Below are 20,224 nucleotides of genomic sequence, written 5' to 3'. Positions count from 1 at the left end.
TTCTAACTATAGAAAATATTTGTTCTTTCAGTGGCCCAAAATAGAATACTGAAATAACAGATGTATTATAAGTATTATAACAGATAAAATCCAAATTTAATTGAAAAAAAAATAAGTTGCCTAAAACTTAAATAGTTTACACACTATGATGATAAGTGTGACCTAATATAAAACCAAATCCACTGCCATGGAGTTGATTCCGACTCATAGTGCCCCCCATTGGTTTTCCAAGGCTGTAAATCTTTATGGAAGTAGATTGCTTCATCCTCTTCCCACAGAGTAGCTGGTGGGTTTGAACCACTGACCTTCTGGTTAGCAGCCAAATGCCTTACCCACTATGCCACCAGAGCTCCTTATGACCTAATATAGCATTTAATGTTCAATTTGATCAAAATTTGAAAGTTTTCATTGATAAGAGAGAAATTGGCATCGAAATAGCAGCCAAAGCCTTATCCACTGTGCCATCACAGCTCCTTATCTCAAAAGGGGTAGAAAATATATTTTAAAGCTTTTGTTATAGAAAAGACAAGGATGGACATAGTAAAGACAGAATTAAATGGAAAAAATTCACATTAATTTGTGACCTTTAAGAAAAGTGGGGTTGGCCATTCAAGTGGACTGGTAGTCTCTGTGTCCTCCTTTCCTCCCGCACTCCAGAAGCATTGTGGGTAAAGATAACACAAGAGAAGAACAGAAGAATGGTAATCAATCATTATCAACAGCAGATACATGGAGTGTGTGTGCAGTATGGCTTTGCATAGGGAATAAAAGCCATGGAAAAATTCTCTTCACCTGGCCTGGAGGTTTCAAAGAAGTCAAATTTGCCACTTTATTGCTTCTTTTTAGAAGATTTCAAATTAGTCAATCTCCTAATATAGGGATATATCCTATCTAAAGAAAGAAAGAGACGTTATAATAAATTATAAAAATAACCTGCTATTCCATTCTTATAAGTTAAAAGAACATAAGAGTTGTTTCAGTGTTTCTTGTTTGGGACATACACACACACACACACACACACACACAAGGCACTAAGGGAACCTAATGAGAGGGATTGTTGTTGTTGTTGTTGTTGTTGTGTGCCATCAAGTCAGACCCAACTCATAGGAAGACCTCCTTGGGTTTCCAAGGCAGTATCATTAGAGAAGTAGATTGCCCACCCTTCTTTCCGAGGAGTGGCTGGTGGGTTTGAACTGCCAGCCTCTGGTTAGCAGTCAAGTGCCTTAGGCACTATGCTACCAGAGCTCCCATGGCAGGGATTAATGATGTATAAACCCAGTAGTTAATGGCTGTGTAGTCAAGGGAGCGAGGGCATATTTTGGTCAAAGAAAGAAGCCAGGGACTAGTGTCTCAGCACTAACTGTCAGCTTCAAAGGAAGAGACAAGGGACATAAACAAACCAAACAAGTCCCTACACCAGGGACTGCAAACCAGGAGGATCAGGCACCGATAGGCAAGAGCCATGCAGGATGGATTAGAACAAATATAAATATTTTGTAGCAGAAGCTGAGTTTCATGGCATGAGGATAGTCTGCTGGATGAAGGCACCACACCTGACCACGCAACTAGAATTTTAGTCAGTGTGCCTGTGCACACGGGGGCTCCCTGCCTGCTCATTGTAGCTGTACGACTGTTCATGGAGAGTGTATGTGTTTTTCTTTCCATTGGAAAGATGAGGCTGTGCTGCACACAGCCTCCTTAGCTTATTTTATTATTATTATTTAATGTAAGTACACAGAGGGCATTTCAACACACGTTCTTACACCATGCTATGCTCATTTCTATTCCAGCTTGGACAGTTATAGACGGTGCAGCCTTGCTCCATGGTGTGAGAAATGGCCGTAGGAAACAACACTCAACGAAGTTATTCCATCATCCCATGTTTTATATTTGTTGAGGTACGTGTATTTTTTAACTTTATGGACAAATTGGAATAATAGCAGTCTTTATGCTGACAACTTGGATTGTTTTGTAAAATTATTTCATCTTATGGTTGATTGAGAGTTAAATCTTAATAGCACAGATATTGATAAGAAATAAGTTATGCACAATGTTTCTTGAATTGGAAGCCATAGATAGGAAGATTTGTACAAAATAATTACATGTTGTATTGTATTTCTTTTATTTCCAGTGGTGAACAAATGTATTATTAACTATCAAAGACAGGGCAGCATTTTAATGAAATCCTTTCCTAGAAGTCAATGTCACGGTCCAGGAATTCAGTGAAGCAGACTTTTAGCTGATGATGCTAGTTCATGGACTTTTGCCTTGGAGCACAAATAAAAGAAAAGAAAATTCTTAAGAGTTGCCCATCTCTCCTGGGCATTTTTCCTTAGCGAGTACTGGGAGCTTGTGTAGTGGGTAATTTCTTTTGCACAAGAATCGGTTTGCTGAGTCGTTCCCAGTTTGTAGCAGTAAACGGTGTCTCCAGCATCTTTTTGGTTGAACTTCCTGTAGCTGCTTCCCCACCGTGCCCCCTTTATAGGATTCTTGCTACAGAGGAAGGAAAGACATGGACACTTTAGGAAATTTGAAATCATGTGATGCTAAATGAAGTTACTTTCCAGGATATTTTAAAATAAGATACTGATTTGCCAAAGTAGTATTGTTTCTGCTTCTCAAGGTAATGGGGCATCCAGTGGATGGTTTTTCATTGTGAAGTTCAGGTTGAGAATGCTATGGTGTGAAAACTACACTACAGGTTGAGGTGCCCAGTGTGAAAACTCAGTGTTCGGAGCTTCCTGCCTGGGTGGTCTCCAAGTCCTCAGGGTCAGCTCGAGAATATTTATCGATTATGAGGTCTTTTTGGCTGAGTATGGGAGAAGCATGTTGACCCATGTTACTGTCCAAATGTGCTTACAGCACCTGCATTGTTCAAACACAGCTTGTGAGTGAATGCAACATTTCTCCCCCTTGAAATAACTTTTGCTGTCTATATAATCAGTTGGATAATTTTGAATAGTTTTCTTTTTGGCTAAGTATATGTGTGTTTGGCTGAATCCTGGAGTTTCATCTTATAGACATCCCTTGACTATTGACATGAATAAATATTTGATGATACTCTGGTGATATTTATGAACCTGTTTGTTTGCAGAAACAGATAAACAACTAGGTTGGGATAGAGGTGTTCATATAAGTCAAAGTGCATCTAGACTAAGGCTCATACAAATCTGAAAGGGTAAACTAAGAACTCCTCACCCAACAATAAACACATGGTCTTAATACTCTGCCTTTAACTTGCTGTACAAGGCTAAGGATAAGCCCATCCAGACAATAAATATCCACTATGTATATTGTGAATCCAGTTAGCGTTGTTGCTTTTGAAATTGTGCAAATACGAAAAGGAGTGATTTTTCCTGTTGCTCAGGTGGACAGGGTAGAAGGCTATAGCACTACCTATGTCATTGTTAAAATCCTTTCTCTTTTGCTATTTTTTTTTTAACGTTTAAAATATTTTAGGGGAAAACTGGAAAATAAGTCATCTGTCATCATCTTTATCATCCCAGAAGCAATTTTATTTTAAATTTTCTTAAAAATCAAACAGGAACCAAGTCTCAAAGTAAGGGATTTAATTTCTTGCTGGAAGCTATAGTCTCTGAAGATTTCCAGCCATCAAATGTGTGAACGATGAACTTGACTGATAGAGCAAACAACACAGAGAGAAATCAGTCTTTCTGTATGCTTATCCTGACACAAGCATAAAAATAAGCCTAGAAATCTGGGAGAAGGAAGATAGGTTGTGTGTTTCTTTTGTGTGTTATTATTCTTATTTTGCATGGAAATTTAAGGTATATCAGTGACTTCTCAGAAACAGGAAGAAGAAAGAAAAAAACAATGTGAAGACTAGAGTAGAAACTGAGAGGGCTAGGGGACTCTCAAGGCAGGCTCATAGTTCTCACGCATTGGTCCACTCTTGGCTCTCTGGTTCACCCACCATATTCCAGGCACTATCTCAGGGGTAGCAGAAGACTTGTTGCTGTTGAGTGGACCCCCCGGCTTGTGGTGACCCCATGTGTTACACAGCAGAACTGGACCCTAGGGTTTTCTTGCTGGTAATGTTTAGGGAAGCAGTTCACCAGGGCATCCCTTCTTCCATGGAGTGACTGAATGAGTTTGAACTGCTAGCCTTTGGGCTAGCAGCCAATTGCAAACCTCTTGCGCCACCCAGGCCACTTTAGCAGAAAACTTCTTGGTCAGAAGTAACTCGGTTAAAATGCCATTCGACCAATGAATATCCTTTCATTGTTGATTTTTAACTATGAAGTAATTCAAGAATAAAATAAAAGATGTACCTTCACCCAACATCAGGAGCAAATAAACTTAAAATTTTGCCATATTTGCTTTAAAATTGCTAGGAAGGTACTGAAATGATACAGATGTGGCTGTAGTCCTACTGTCGTGGCCCCAGAAGTAACTATATATGGAAAGTTAAAAGGGTCATTGCTTTGTGTGATCCCTGTACGTTTCTGTACTTTTTCTCCATGTATACATATTCATAAATGATATTGTAGGAAAATTTTACATAAATGACACCTTACGGAAGCTTCCTTTTGCAACTTGCCTTTTTCATTCAATGTTATGTGTCTGAAACACATCCAGTGGATAGCTCATTCCTTGTAATGGTTGCGTAGTGTTTGATTCTGTAAATATACCTACTAAGGGAGAGTTGGATTCTTTTTGCTTGTTTCCTTAATATGTGTTTTACTCTTACAAAGTGTTTTGCAAGTTCCAGGATGGCCCACAGCAACATTTGCCACCAAGAGTTTTCAACTTTTTGCCCTCTGGTTCTACCAGTGCAAGTAACAAAAGTATTTGAATCCTCCTCACGCCAAACAGCGAATAGGCGAAAGCTAGAGCAGCCCGATGGAGCAGGCAAACAAGTAGAAAATTAACAAATGTTATAATCACCCTTGATGTGAACATGAGGCTATCTACTTCCTCATTCTTATCATTGTACCTTGAGGCCGAAACAGGAACTTTTATTGGTGGTAAAAGTACTTACACAAAATAATAATGTTAATCCAGACAATCAGAGCTTCTCTCCTTGTGTTTTTCATCCTTAGTGTCTTTTCTCTCTCTCCCTCTCCTTTGTCCTTCCTCCTTCCCTCCCTCTCTTTCTGTTTTGATGAAGCAGTCCCCCACTTCCTCCTCTCTCCTTCTCACTCTCCCTGTGTCTTTCAGCAGCCCCTCTGCAGCTTGAGGATCTACAAAGAGAATTTCCCTGAGGGGAAGTTCACCCAAAGCGTTGACTGAAGCATCGTTTTTCCCCCTAAAAACAAGAATGTGAACTTTTCAGGGCTCCCCTTGCTACCACTCTCCCCCAACCAATATCAGATGTTGTCGTTGTTTGTTGTTGTTATGTGCCGTCGAGTCGGACCCGACTCATAGCGACCCCTCCTTGGGTTTCCAAGGCGGTATCACTATGGAAGTACATTGCCCCGTCTTCCTTCCGAGGAGTGGCTGGTGGATTTGAACCGCCAGCCTTCTGGTTAGCAGTCAAGTGCCTTTAGGCACTATGCTATCAGAGCTCCTATATCAGATGTATCCCTCCAAAATGCTTAGAACTGAGATGCACTTTTGACAAATTTTTCTGGCTATCAGTGGAGTACTCTTAAGACCATTTCATTGCGTTCTGTAAAATTGTGACTAACTCAAGCAGCCAAGTCTCTTTTAAATGCATTTGTGCTAACAGCCAACTCTAATGGAGCTTTGCTTCCTCAGCAGACCGTATTAAGTAGCAGGAGTTGGGACGTAATGAATGCAACTGTTCCTGGATGTGTACACATGTGACAGTTTTATCATTTTGATGCTTGCTTGTACTTGCAGTTTTTATTGCCTGTTTTTGACAACACATTTTTCTCGGCTCCAACTTACCAGGTGATTGTTATAAATCCCAACCCGGAGATAAATAACCCATGGAGCTCTGCAAGGATTTGACGAGTCTGAGTGTCTTTCTCTGGGGGCAGAAGTTAAGGAATTCCACATCATCATTTCTGAACACTGAGCGTCACCTCAGTGCCACCCTCATCCTTTGTGCCTCAGGCTTTGAGAGAAAAATGTGTCCTGGCCTTGCTGTCTGCTCTCCACCTCAGGCACTTGGATTTCAGAGCTTTGACGGTCTTGTTTCTGAGACTCACACTGGGACTTTCTTAGATTTTAAGATAGTTAAGTCACATTAAGAATTCCCCTTTATTCTTTTTCCCCCTAAATAAATTCTCCTCACTCCTGCCAAGGAAAAAGTGTAAAAATTGTATTCTTATGTATAATGAAGTGGAAATATAATAGAGGATATTCTCTAGCCATAGAAACACGCTTGGCCTACCAAGGTAAGTGGGCCGTAACTGCTAGGAAGTTAACACTCCCAGGAGCGGCCCTCAGCCGGTGAAGGACTGGCAATGGCAGTAAATGGCCCAGTTTGCCACTGAAGGATGGATGATGGGGGATTCCTATCCCAGTTTCCTCACTGCTCAGAGGAACTTTCTGAGGGGGTTTCTTATAGTCTGGAGGGTTCCCCAGCAAGACAGAATGCTTGTTTCCCACTGTGATAACCCACTCATCAATGGGCCATTTACTGGCTTCCCTCTCCCCTCCCCCATCTCCCTTGCTCACTCCCTCCATGATTTCTGGGATCACTTCACAAAAAAACTACTTGGACTACCTTATTGTTCCAGAGTCCATCTTGAAGGAGTGCAGGCAAAGGCAGGGAATATATATGGAGTAGAATAACTTCAAACAGTACTGGGAGGTGAGATTAGAAGAATAAAGGGCTAAAACATGTTTTAAAGAAGTAATTAAGTTAATTTCAGTAATCTGAAGGCCATGTGGTCCAGGCTACTGATTATCGAATTAAAATAGAGTTGATTTGGGAAATTTTATTTTTCATGTTTATTATCATTTCTGTGTGTGAACTCATCCTTTTATGAAATCTCATATATGCAAACCAAATCAATATAGTCTCATCACTAGATATTAAATCCTGCACCTTTTCCTTGAGATAAACTTCAGATTTTCTAGACATATATTAATTCTGTGTACACTACGTGGCATTTAGATAATTTGGGATTTAATTTTCTTTTGATAGTAGACAAAACAATGATTCTGAAAAGGAAAAGTCATTTTAAAGACTCATTTTCCCTGGAATTACTTCCCCCCCACACACACCTAATCGGAGTTTCAGCTCTATGTTACTTAATATCAGTTTCACTCAGCTGAGATTTGACCAAACTCATCTTTGGCATCTTCTGATACCAAGCACCTGGAAGCGAGTCTGTCGGTAGGCTTTATTTTCAGTCCTGAAGGCAGGCAGCCTGATATTTTGGGAAAAATTTAGATTTGAGGGCTCTGACAAACAGCTGTGTGACCTTTGACAAGTTGCTTAGAAGCTCTGTTTCTGTTTACTTGTCTGTAAAGTGCAGATAATAATAGCTGCTCCACTGGGTTGATATGAGAGTTTAATAGCCCACAACTGTTAAGGTGCCTAAAACATGGCAGGTGGGTGCTGCATAATCTCTTATCTCACAAGGCAATCCAGACAAAACAAGGCAGCATGAAAAAGCCAGTTAGCTCAGGGATGCCTCCAAGGTTTCTTCCTACATAGTTGAATTCAGTTTGCTCTGTTCTGTCATTTCCATTCAATACCTTGTCTTGGCTGAAGGAAGGTTATTTACAAGATTCTATGTAGCCAGTGTCTGTGACCTGCAAATATGTGGCCAACTTGGGCATGGCATTAGCTAAAGTGACAACACAAATGCGTGACTTGTCAACCTAATGACATTTGTGCAATTTCACTGTTTTCTATTGAAAGTAGACTATTTGGCAGAACCGAATGAAAAGGCAGATAATTTTAAGTCTGCAAATACAAGATGGAAAGTCACCAATTAAAAATCTTGTCCAACCTGTTTGGGTATGTGCATCCCTTTCTACTCAAGCACAAACCTAGTTATATGAATTTTTTCCCTTCTGAGTTGGTCACTCACGTGGCCAAGTGAGAATTCCTGTCTCACCTACTTCGGTCATGTTGTCAGAAGGGACCATTCCCTGGAGAAGGATATCATGGTTGGTAAAGTGGAAGGTCAGTGAAGACGAGGAAGGCCCTCAATGAGATGGATTGACATGGTGGCTATGACAGTGGGCTCAGGTATAGCAAGGACTGTGGAAACAGCACAGACCCAGGCAGTGTTTCGTTCTGTTGCACACAGGGTCACTATGAGTCAGAGTTGACTCAATGGCACCTAGCAACAATTGTTACTGCTTAGCCTATTTGACTTCTTGCCATAGAGAATTTCTTGCTGAGGTGTGTGTTGTGTGTGTGTGTGTGTGTGTGTGTAAACTTCTGCCTATAATTGTGAGAATCCTTCATTAGTGAGCATGTTTTTATTGCATGGCTTCCTATTCTCCTCCAAAAGTTCTTTGTGTTCTCCTCTTCTCTATGTAGTTACATATACAGAGGTCTTATCATTCTTCCTACCTTCAATCTTTAGAGAGCTGGGACAGTGTCTTTTTCATATTCATATCCCTCAATGACTACTATAGAACAGTGATTTGCATAGAGTACATGCTTGTCTTACGTTGAATTTCTTAAAAAAAAAAAAAAATCTTTGTAATAAGCATTTGAGTGCAAGTAGTTTATCTGGATGATAATTCCAGTAAGAGCAGGTAAATGGTACTAGAAAAGGAGACAAGCTAATAGAGGTGCATTAAAAAACGTTTCACCACTGTGGAGAGCTAGGCTCAGTGCCTGCAGGAGAGTTCTGGGAAATTGTCTAGCCTGCCTCAGAGTTGCCCTACCTGAGGGATTAGGAAGCTAGAGTATTTGTCCATCCAGTACCTGGTAGCTGTTTGAGCTCTCCTCTCAGGGGCACTTGGGTCAGCCCTGCACAGCCAGCAAACTTCAGGCATCAGAAAGCCCTCAGGCAGAGAGTCACTCTGGCAGGAAGACAGTAAGTACCAAGGGACTATGGGCAGGGCAAGACAGCTCTGCTGCAATGCTCAGTAAACTCTCATTGCACAGAATTGAACAGAACTAGCCAAGAGCTGTAAGAAATGTCAAATGACCTCACTACCGCAAGTCCTTGATCTTTACTTACCTCTTGCAGATACGTGTTTTCAACGGTATCAACTTTGTCAGGACAGAGTGATTTGAGGGTAATACCACTTCTGAAAGCAACAGCAAGGCATTTTTTCTTATAATTCCATCACACTGTTGGCATGTCTTCCATACCCAAGATATGTTACGGATGGAGCAAATAAAAGTTGTTTTTTTTTTTTCTTTTAAACCTAGTTATGTAAGGTCTCAGTAGAGACTCTTGTCTTGCTGAAAATAATTAAATGGTATATTGACAGAGAATTTCCAGAAAGGCAAGCTGGATTCAGAAGAGGATGCGGGACAAGGAATATCATTGCTGATGTCAGGTGGATCTTGGTTCAAAGCAAAGAATATCAGAAACATGTTTACTTGTGTTTTATTGACTATGCAAAAGCATTTGATTGCGTGGATCTTAACAAATTATGGATAACATTGAGAAGAATGGGAATTCCAGAACACTCAATTGTGGTCCTAAAGAACCAACCTATACCTAGAGCAAGAGGCTGTCATTCAGATAGAACAAGGGGATACTGCATGGTTTTAAATCAGGAAGGGAGTACATCAGGGTTGTATCCTTTTACCATACTCATTCAGTATGTATGCTGAAAAAATAATACGAGAAGCTGGACTATATGAAGAGGAGCATGGCATCAGGATTGCAAGAAGACTCATTAACAACCTGTGATATGCAGATGACACAACTTTGCTTGCTGAAAGTGAGGATGACTTGAAGCACTTACTGATGAAGATTTAAGAATGCAGTCTGCAGTATGGATTACATCTCAACATAAAGAAAATGAAAACTCTCACAACTGGACCAAGCAGCATTATGATAAATGGAGGAAATATGGAAGTTGTCAAAGATCTCATACTACTTGGTTCCACATTCAGCACCCATGGAAGTAGCAGTCAAGACATCAGACAATGTGTTGCACTGGCAAATCTGCTGCAAAGGACCTCTTCAAAGTGCTGAAGAGCAAAGATGTCTCTTTGAAGACTAAGGTGTGGCTAACCCAAGCCATGGTATTTTCAGTCGTCTCATATGCACGTGAGAGCTGGATGATGAATAAGGAAGGCCAAAGAAGAGTTGATGCTTTAGAGTTGTGGTGCTGGTGAAGAATGCTAAGAATACCATGGACTGCCAGAGGAACAGACAAATCTGTCCTGGAAGAAGTGTAGCCAGAATGCTCCTTGGAAGCGAGAACGGGCAGACTTGGTCTCACCTACTTTGGTCATGTTGTCAGAAGGGACCATTCCCTGGAGAAGGGTATCACACTTGGTAAAGTGGAATGTCATTGAAAAAGTGGAAGGCCCTAAATGAGATAGATTGACACAGTGGCTGCAGTGATGGGCTCAAGTGTGGAAAGAATTGTGAGGCTGGCACAGGACCAGGCAGTGTTTTGTTCTGTTGTACATAGAGTCGCTGTGAGTCGGAGCTCACTTGATGGCCCCTAACAACAACAACAACATGGAAACAGTGTGGGGCCAAGAGTCTGGGGACCTGGGCTTTCATCTTGATTTTTACTTTAAACCTTCTAGGACTCATTTTGCTCCTCTATAAAACATACAGATTGAGCTCTAAGGTTGCTTCCAGGTTCAAGCACAGTTATCCTCTGAAATAAAGCAATGTGATCTGTGTCTGGTTATGTGAATCAAGTAGGACTTGAGAGAAGAAATACAGACCCACACATATGTGCAAATGCATATGTCTATTTCTCCACATATGTATGTGTATGTATTCTAAACAGAAGATTTTATTTCTACTCTAAAAATGAGAAAATAGTTATTTCTATGGCTTTAGGAATACATCCTTTTCAAAATGACTTTATCCTTAAAAGCAAGTAGTCTTCTCTCCCACGTGTAGATGAGAATATACTTTCCATGTAGGGAAAAGAGAGAGAGAGCTTTGTCTTTGTTTCTCCTGTGACTGGCCCAATAAAGTGGTCTCTTTGAGGGATATCAGTTTTGTGTGACCTGGTTGCTTCCCCATGGGATACAAGTTGCTCTCCGTTTCCCATTTGTCTTCAGAAAGTCAACAGGAATACACTAGTCTAAAAGGATTCCCTATTCAAAGCAAAACAAAGCAAAAGAGAAAAAAAAAAAAATCCATTGCCGTTTGTTTGCTTAGTTTATTTAACCTAAGTGCTGGTCTCATAACCTAGTACATGTACCGTTTTATCCTACTTGTTCCCAAGGAGCAGAGTGGTGTGTAATTCTCCACTTGGGACTTGGAGGGCTAGCTTGCCCTAACTCCCATTCCTCTGGTCCTTCACGTAACATTGTGAATAAGAGTAAGCAGGTATTTCCAGATAAGGATGGCAGTCATTTTGTCAGGACGTTCACCTTCTATGCCAGCACCACCCTTCACTACCCCTGGCGTTGGCCTTCCCACCTGGGTCATTTAATCAGTGCCCAGGCTTACCTTAAAGAGCTCTGGTGGCACTGTGGTTAAAGCACTGGGCTACTAACCAAAAGGTCACCAGCTTGAACCCACCAACTACTCTGCGGGAGAAAGATGAGGCGATCAGCTTCTGTAAAGATTCACAGCTTGGAAACCCTACAGGGCAGTTCTACTTTGTCCTCTAGGGTCACTATGAGTCCAAATTGTCTAGATGGCGGGGGTTTGGTTTTTGGTACACCGTAGGCTTATCTTATGCTCAGCTGGGGGTGCAGAGGATCAGCTGGGGCTTTGAGGTCCAGTCCCAAGGGGGGTGGGTTCTCTACAGCTGCTGCCTTGTGTGGAGAGTGCAAAGCCACAGCCAAGCCCGTCTGTTAAGCGTTTGACCGCTGTGTGTGCCTGTTCACCTCCCTGGAGACCAACTCTGGCGCAGATGGGTCTGGAGGGTCCTGGAGCTACTGAACAGGTTTTTAAGCTTCTCTAGCTTCTCTGTCGTGCAACTCTGTAGGACAGAACTGCCCCAGGAGGTTTCTATGGTTGGAAATCTTTACAGAAGCAGACTGCTACGTTTTTCTCCTATGTAGTGCCTGTGAGTTTGAACTGCCGACCTTCCAGTTCAGAAAGCAGATGAGGGCTTAACCCCTGCACCACCAGGGATCCTTCTAGCTTCTCTAGGGGGATGATATTTCCTTATTGCGTTGATAGAAATGTCTGAGACACCCACAGTCAATTTCAACTTTGAGACCTTTCAGTGACTGGGAACATGTGTGTGTAGAAGTCTCTACTGCCCCCCGTCCAATTTAGTCTTGCACAACCATAAAGTGCGTAGTTCTCTATTTCACTAGGGTCTCTGAAAGACGTTTAGAGAGGGTGTGCTTATGTGTTGGAGGTGGGAAGAAGTAGCGTAACTAGCTCATTCTAGAATTTCTTGTGAATTTTATTTCATTAACTATAAAACCAGTTTGGTGACCTTTAAGAAGTTCATTCTTCCTCAGAGTTTTATTATACACACCGGGTGGCTAATGCATGTGAAATCCTTATGCATGGACAAGGAGGTTTGTATAAATCCAAAGGGTGTTTTTTGCTTCTTTTTGGAAGATAATCTTTCCCTCCCGTTGAGGTCTTAGAGCAAGGTGTCTCAAACTAAGATGTCCATGAGAAACACCACAAGAGTTATACACATAGATATCTGATTCCTTTCTCAGAGATTTGGACTCAAGGAAGATGGTTGATTAGGAAGCTACATTATAAACAATTACTCTAGATGATTCCAAATGCAGTTGGCAGGTGGATCTTATTTTGAGAAAAAATGATCTCAGAGATGTTCACATGATAAGTGTTTTTGAAAACAATATTTTCCAAGAAGAGGTCTTTTTAACCCAGAAATCGAATATTTCTAAGGGGGAAAAAAAAAAAAAAACAACCATGAATAAGCAATGCTTTATTGTCTTGAAAAAAAAAAAAAAAAAAAGATTTCCTGCTGAATCTCCCAAGGAACAGCTTTATATCTTAATAGATGAAATTTGATAGGTCTATTAATACAAAACCTAAAGTTTATAGAATGTCTTTACAGCAAGGGCACATGAAAACAGTTACCAATGTTGTTTATGAAAGGAGCTCTGGTGACGTGGTACCTAAGGCATTTGACTGATAACCAGAAGGTTGGTGGTTCAAACCCACCAGCTTCTCTGCAGAAGGAAGATGGGTCAATCTACTTCCATAAAGATTTACCTCTTTGGAACCCCAAAGGGGGTCTCTATGAGTCAGAACTGGTTTGATGGCGGTGAGTTTGAGCTCGGTTGTCATCTACAGGAAGGTAGCCAACAGGTATGAGAAGCTCCCCTGAATGTTCTTGCTGTTTGGATCATAGATGCATTTACGTACTTTGTTTATATTTTCACCTATTTTTTTTTTAATGTTTACTAAATTCACATGGATAATTTCCTTTGAACATGCCAAATATGATGGCTTCAAAGGTCTGTCACCTCGTGGACTACTACCCCATGACCCCAAATATGCTCAATCAGTACTTGACCAACATTCATTAAATACATATTCACCAAGGTTTTCCTTTGCTGAGAGGCCAGTGCCTGGCACTGAAGCGATTCTGCATTTGAACTCTTCCATAGAAGTTGTATGAGTGCCCTGTCCTTCAGGGTTGTGTAAAGTACAGCCTCAGATAAAAATAAATTTTGCTAAAGCAGAGTGGTGCTGTTTACTTAGTTTTACTCACTTCAGGTGTCATAATCTTTCCTATAATTTTCAGAAAAGGTAATAATACTCTGTGTGTCCTCATTGAGAATCTCAGCTGGTGGTTGGAAGAGAGTAAAACAATCACTGGATGGTAAGACGAGGGGGAGCGTGCCCACCAATCACACCAACATATGGCCCCAGAGATTCTGATCAAGGTGTGAATTGTAGCAACCAAAGGATTTATGAGAGCTAGACTACTGGTCGGGAGCTCTGGTAGCATAGTGGCTAAGACACTTGCCTGCTAACCAGACGGCTGGAGGTTCAAATCCACCAGCCACTCCTCGGAAGGAAGGTTGGGCAATCCTACTTCTGTAGTGATACTGCCTCGGAAACCCAAGGAGGGGTCGCTATGAGTCAGGTATGACTCGACGGCACATAACAACAACAAAAAGACTACTGGTCAAAAGTGATGGGATTGAAAAAGGTGTAGTAACTATTGACCTATAATGCTATCTGGAGGCATTTTTTAACTTAGAACTTTATAAAAACAACAAAAGCCTGACTCTCTCATCTGGAAAAGCAACTACTCAGTGGACCAGGCTTGGCTACACCCCCTCCACACACCCCCAGTAAACACATGCTGTTCCAAAACCCACACTCTGATTGACTTCCTACAAGGTCACTGAGTACAGTCCTAATCAAATGATTCTGAAGGAAGTATATCTGAGGATGCTTTGTAAAATGCCTGCTGCTCTGATGTGTGAGCCTGAGAGCTCATTGGCTCCACTGCTGCCTGAGCTTGCTTCCGCGGTCCGCTGTCTCCGTGTCGATACCCTTTCTTGTCCTAGGTTTTTATGTTGCCCAAGGTTCTCTTGCTCCACAGCAAGAGAAGGGGGGAGGTCATGAGGTGGGAGTGAGGCTAACACTAGGTTTAAACTTGCATCCTTTGCTAGTAGAATCTCTTCTTAAAAGGGGTTGGGAATGAACATTGAGTCAGCTCCTGGCCAAATTCTCAGGCTTTTCTGCTAGACTCTTGAGTGTTTAACTGTACTGCATGGAATAATTAGATTTTCCCTGTAACCACTGCCAATACCTAGAAGTATGCTTTCCTCTAGGGACTCAGAGCTACTCTAGGAACCCATGAGGGCAGAAGAAGGTCCCAGCATCACTAGGCCTACAGAACCTCAGTATCTGAGGTCCCCTTGAAAGCAGGAGTAGATCACCAGAGTGACCTCTCATTGTTTGCCCAGGATTCAGAGTGAACATGCATCCCCCGGAATCCCTCCAAATGGGGCATCACCACCCCTCTCCTGCCTTAGGATGAGAGGGTAGACATGCAATAAATATGGGTGTGCTAAATTGTTTTCCTTCTGTGATTATTTGCATTGTCTCAATAAATTCCCAGATTATACTCTTCACAGTCTTTAATTATCTTAATTTTTTGTTCACTTATTTTTTTTGTGTGTGTGCCTCAACAGAATGTAAGCTCCATGTCTAAAAAATGTAAGATAATATTGGTTCAGTGAATAATAGATAAACCCTTAAAAAAACTAAATATTCAACCACTTCCTCCTCCACCCCTAGTCCTTATTCCCATTATAAGAAGTGAAGGAGAAAGAGACAGGGAAGGAACTAAAAGCATTAGATGAGAGTGACCTGCAGGATTATTACGAGGGCTGTCCTCTATTTTCCAGTTGTCCCTGGATTGGAAGAATTAAGGAAAACTAACTTCAAACCCTTTAGTCCTTTGGTTCAGTTTTTCTGAAATCCCAGGTGTGGTTTTGACAGTCCTCCTACTCTGACCAATAGGACAGTGTGCTTTCTTCCTGGGAGCCTATCTGCATTTTTTGAAAGTTGCCCCAGGGGCCTGAGATAGGATTGGCTGTAAGGAGAAGGGTGTGGCTATGAGGAATGAAATTCACACTTCTATGCCTTAGGCATTGGACATTCCCACTCCCCATGGATGGCAAACTCATCACTAACGAGCTGTTACCTCCATAAGAAGTGATCAAAGCCAATCCCAGATAGAAACATGATGCACCTGCCTGGCCCTTTAGTAACTGGGGAAAGCATTCTGAGCCTATGAAATAAACAAAATCAGACTCACTGCGGTGGAGTCGGACCGACTCATAGAGACCCCTCCTTGGGTTTCTGAGGTGGTATCACTATGGAAGTAGATTGCCCAACCTTCCTTCTGAGGAGAGAGTTTGAAAACGAGGGTGCTTTTCAGCAGGGAAAAGGCGTGTGGGAAACAAAATACCTATCTAGAAGGAAATAGTGATATAACCAGGAAAACAGGACGGGAGAAGGCCTTCCTGGAGCCCACAGGGAGGTCCCAAATGGAAGTCAAAGGCCCTATCCTACTCATCACCAGTTTTGTTTGGTTAACATAGTGTTTTCATAGCCAGGGAAGTACATAAAAATCCAGATTATTAGCTGCCCTTCAGGTCTGGAATTGAACCCACAACTGTGGTTTCCAGCCAAACAAAGTACAGGCGTGTGAGTTAAACATTTACCTCAAGTAGACACACGCCCTGGAGAGAACAATCATGGGAGAAGGAAGGGCTGCTTATGCACAGGGAGATAGCTCAGGGTGCAGAAGAGTATGAAGGGATGGGCACTGGGAGGAGGTAACTATGGGGAGGAAGTGGGAGGGGAGCTGCTGCATTGTGAATTTTGGTCAATGACATGAGACAAAGTATATGTGAACTGCTGTATGAAAAGTGAATTTACTCTGTAAATCTTCACCCAAATCCTAATTTAAAAAAAAAAAAAAAAAATCCAGATTATGGCAACTCTTGAAAACTCAGAAGCTCCGACAGCGCTGGGCTCGTGTTCCCACAGGGCAATCCCTGCTGGAGCGGAGGTGTACCTACTCTTTAAACAGTACTTTTTCATTAACAAAGTCCCCTCACTACCTGTTACCTTATACTCTCCCGTTTTTCCCATTTACATCGGTCCCTGTCGGCTGTGAGATTTCAATCCCTGTTGTTGTTGTTGTTAGGTGCCGTTGAGTCATCTCCAACTCATAGCGACCCTGTGCACAGCAGAACGCAACACCGCCTGGTCCCATACCAGCCCCATGATCCCTGCTGTACCTGAGCCCATCGTTGCAACGACTGTCTTAATCCATCTTGTTGAGGGCCTTCCCCTCCTTCGTCAACCCTCCACCTTACCAAGCATGACATCCCTCTCCAGGGAATGGTCCCTTATGACAACGTGACCAAAGTAGGTGAGATGAAGTCTGGCCATTCTCACTTCCAAGGAGCATTCCGGCTGCACTTCCTCCAGGACAGATTTGTTAGTTCTTTTAGCAGTCCATGGCACTTTCAGCATTCTTTGCCCGCACTACAACTCAAAAGCATCAATTTTTCTTCGGTCTTCCTTATTTGTTGTCCAGATCTCACGTGCATATGAGGCGATTGAAAATACCATGGCTTGTGTCAGGCGCACCTTAGTCCTCAAGGAGACATCTTTGCTCTTCAGCACTTGAAAGAGATCCTTTGCAGCCAATTTGCCCAATGCTTTGTGTTGCCTGATGTCCTGACTGCTGCTTCCATTGGCGTCAATTGTAGAACCAAGCAATGTGAAGTCTTTGACAACTTCAATCTTTTCTCCATTTATCATGATGCTGCTTATAGGTCCCTAGTTGTGAAGATTTTTGTTTTCTTTATATTGAGATGTAATCCTTACTACAGACTGTATTCTTCAATCTTCATCAGTAAGTGCTTGAAGGCATGTTCAATCCCTAGTGCGTTTATTTACCGGGGCTTCTGTGACTACAAACTAGGTACCTTATAAAAACAGAGACTTATTGTCCCATAATTCTGGAGGCTAGAAGTTCAAATCAACATGTCTGCCTAGCCATGCTCACTCTAAAGTCTCTAGGGTAAAATTCTTTCTTCGCTCTCTCAACTCCTGGTAGCACCAGGCCTTCCTTGTTGTGTAGATGCACCTTCACAGGCTATCCTTCCTCTATCTGACTCTTCTGTCTTTATCAGGACATCACCCATACTGGATTAGGACCTCCTTACTCCGCCCCCAACTCCATATGACCTCAAGTTAACTGATAGTATCTTTAAGAGTTTTTTTCCAAACCAGATCAAGTTCACAGGTACCAGGGGTTAGGACTTCAACATATCTTTTTTGAGGGCACAATTCAATCTGTAATGCCTGATCTGCAGCATAGACTTAGGGACAGGATGCACTGGATGTCACATAGGAGAGGTGGGAGCAAATGGGCTCCACTGGATAGAAGAACCAAGCACTCTGAGAAGGTATGGCATTCAGCAGTTACGAATTTTCAGGAGACACTCATATGGAGAATCTATCTTGAACTTGGGCATTTATCAGTGGTTTAGAATTTCCCAGTGGCTGCTGCTGGTGGTAGTAGTGATGGAATTTTTATCCCCTTGCATGTGTTCCTTTGTCAGCATCTTGCATTTTACTCAATTTGTGCTGATCTCTTTGTGAACATTTTTACCACTGTCGGGCATTACAGCTACCCTTTAATCTTTATACCTCAACCTTCATTTGTTCCAAATGGCTAAATAGCTCTCTACTGGAAAATTTGCTTAGTCTCAATAAATGTGTGTCTGTTATTAGTTCAGATTAGTTTTGTTAAATCATTGAATATAATATCCTCAGGGTAGAATAAATTAACACATTTGTAAAGGTAATTCCACTAAGTATTTTTTTTTTTTCCACAACAGTCAGAAAAAGAAAATAGAAATTTTTTAATGAAGGCTTTGTAAAAGCCCCACACAAATTCTAATTAGTTGTAAACTGTAGTTTGGCCCCTTTCACATTTACCAAGATAGATCTCCTGGCTACCAACAACTCCTTTAGCTGTTCCCCTTTAACTGGGTTGGAAGTGAAAGACACAGCTTGGATATGCCATATTGTCTCATAAGGGAGGACAGGGAGGGAGGGAGGGAGAGAGAGAGAGAGAGAGAGAGAGAGAGAAATTTTCATTTTCATTGATTCATTGATTGATTTGAGGTATTTGCTTCACATGATTTGCGGGTCTGACAAGTGCAAAATCCATACAGCAGGCTAGCAGATTGGAAACCCAGCAAAGAGTTGATGTTGTAGTCTTGAATCTGAAATCTATAGTGCAAAATGGTAGGCCGGACACTCAGGCAGGACTTCAATGTTACAGTCTTGAGACAGGATTCCTTCTTTTCTCAGAAATTACAGTTTTTGCTCTTCAAGTCTTCAGTGTATTGGATGAAAACCACCCATATTATTGAGGATAATATCCTTTTACTTAAAGTTAACTGATCGTAAATGTTAATCATATCTACAAAATATCTTCACGGCAACACATCTAGACTAGTGTTTGATCAAATAACTGGGCACCGTAGCCTATCCAACGTGACACATTAACCGAGCCAACTCACCAACAATCAGTTATTGGGCGCATAATGCAGAAAACATGGGGCAGGAAAAGCGCCTACCCTCAGAGAGCTAAGAAACTAATAAAGTGAGAGAATCAGACGGGTGGTTTTCAAAGGGCGGCTCCAAACCAGCATCACCTGGGAGCTTGTTAGAAATGCAAATTCTCACCCTCCCACCCAGACCTAAGTGAATCCCACATTCTGGAGGTGGGACCTCTGTGATTGATTTCACAAGCCCTCCAGGTGAATGGAACACACCTAAAAGTTGGCAACTCTAAGCCCTCTTTCATTGAGCTGATTTGGGCTGATTTCTCTGTGAACACTTTGACCTTCAGACATTTCAGCTGCACTTTGCTCTTCATATCACACCCTTCGTTTATTCTCTCTGCTCTTGCTGTTGGAAACTTGCTGAGTCTCAGTAAATGTGTGTGTTCCATCTGCAGAAAGTACCCTTGAAGTTTCTCAAAGATTCTTCTGTAACCAAATAAATAAGCTAGGGCATGTGGTCCATGGTATTTAAAAGACAGATTTTTTTCTTCCATGAATTTTTTCTGTCTAGAAGATGTGTGCTAGGTGGGTGTTTCTACAGAGATACAATATAGATAAGACCAACCCTTAAAGCAATTGTGAACTGGATGAAACATTTTCATTCCTTGTCTATCTCTCCTTTTAGGGTCCTTTCTCAGATTTCTTGGGGCACATTCAGGCCATGAGCACCTCCACAGCCCAGTAACCTTGCATCTTCCCTTTCTATTCCTCCTTCTATTGTCTGTTCGTTAGAAAAGTAGGATCCACCAATTCACAGGGAGCTCTGGTGGCATAGTGCCTAAGGTACTTGACTGCTAACCAGAAGACTGGCAGTTCAAATCCACCAGCCACTCCTCAGAAGGAAGATGTGGCAATCTACTTCCATAGTGATACTGCCTCAGAAACCCAAGGAGGGGTTGCTATGAGTCGGATCTGACTCCGTGGCATATAACAACAACAACAACCAATTCACATTGAAGGACTGATATTTGGTCCCAGCCATGGAGATGAGTAAGATAAAACTTGCTAATTATTTTGAGTAGTTGGCAATGCAATTTTTCTGCAAACCTAAGTGGTGTTTGATTTTCACATCTGATGTCTGAAGGAATCTGACCGTTCCAT

At 41.8% G+C, this 20,224-nt stretch overlaps 1 protein-coding gene across 1 annotated transcript in view; it reads left to right on the top strand.

The window, feature by feature from the left end:
* The first annotated feature begins 1,835 nt into the window (after positions 1–1,835).
* PLPPR1 (phospholipid phosphatase related 1) overlaps positions 1,836–20,224 on the top strand; it is a 122,374-nt gene continuing 103,985 nt past the window's right edge. Inside the window, exon 1 of the mRNA XM_007950318.2 lies at positions 1,836–1,898. Within this exon, the coding sequence (XP_007948509.1) occupies positions 1,836–1,898 (63 nt within the window). The remainder of the gene's footprint in view (positions 1,899–20,224) is intronic.

This window comes from Orycteropus afer, unplaced genomic scaffold, assembly GCF_000298275.1.
Source record: "Orycteropus afer afer isolate SDZICR_OR568_19922 unplaced genomic scaffold, OryAfe1.0 scaffold00267, whole genome shotgun sequence".
Classification (NCBI taxonomy): domain Eukaryota; kingdom Metazoa; phylum Chordata; class Mammalia; order Tubulidentata; family Orycteropodidae; genus Orycteropus; species Orycteropus afer.
Note: the sequence above shows the minus strand (reverse complement) of the source record. Positions and strands in the feature narration are given on the sequence as shown.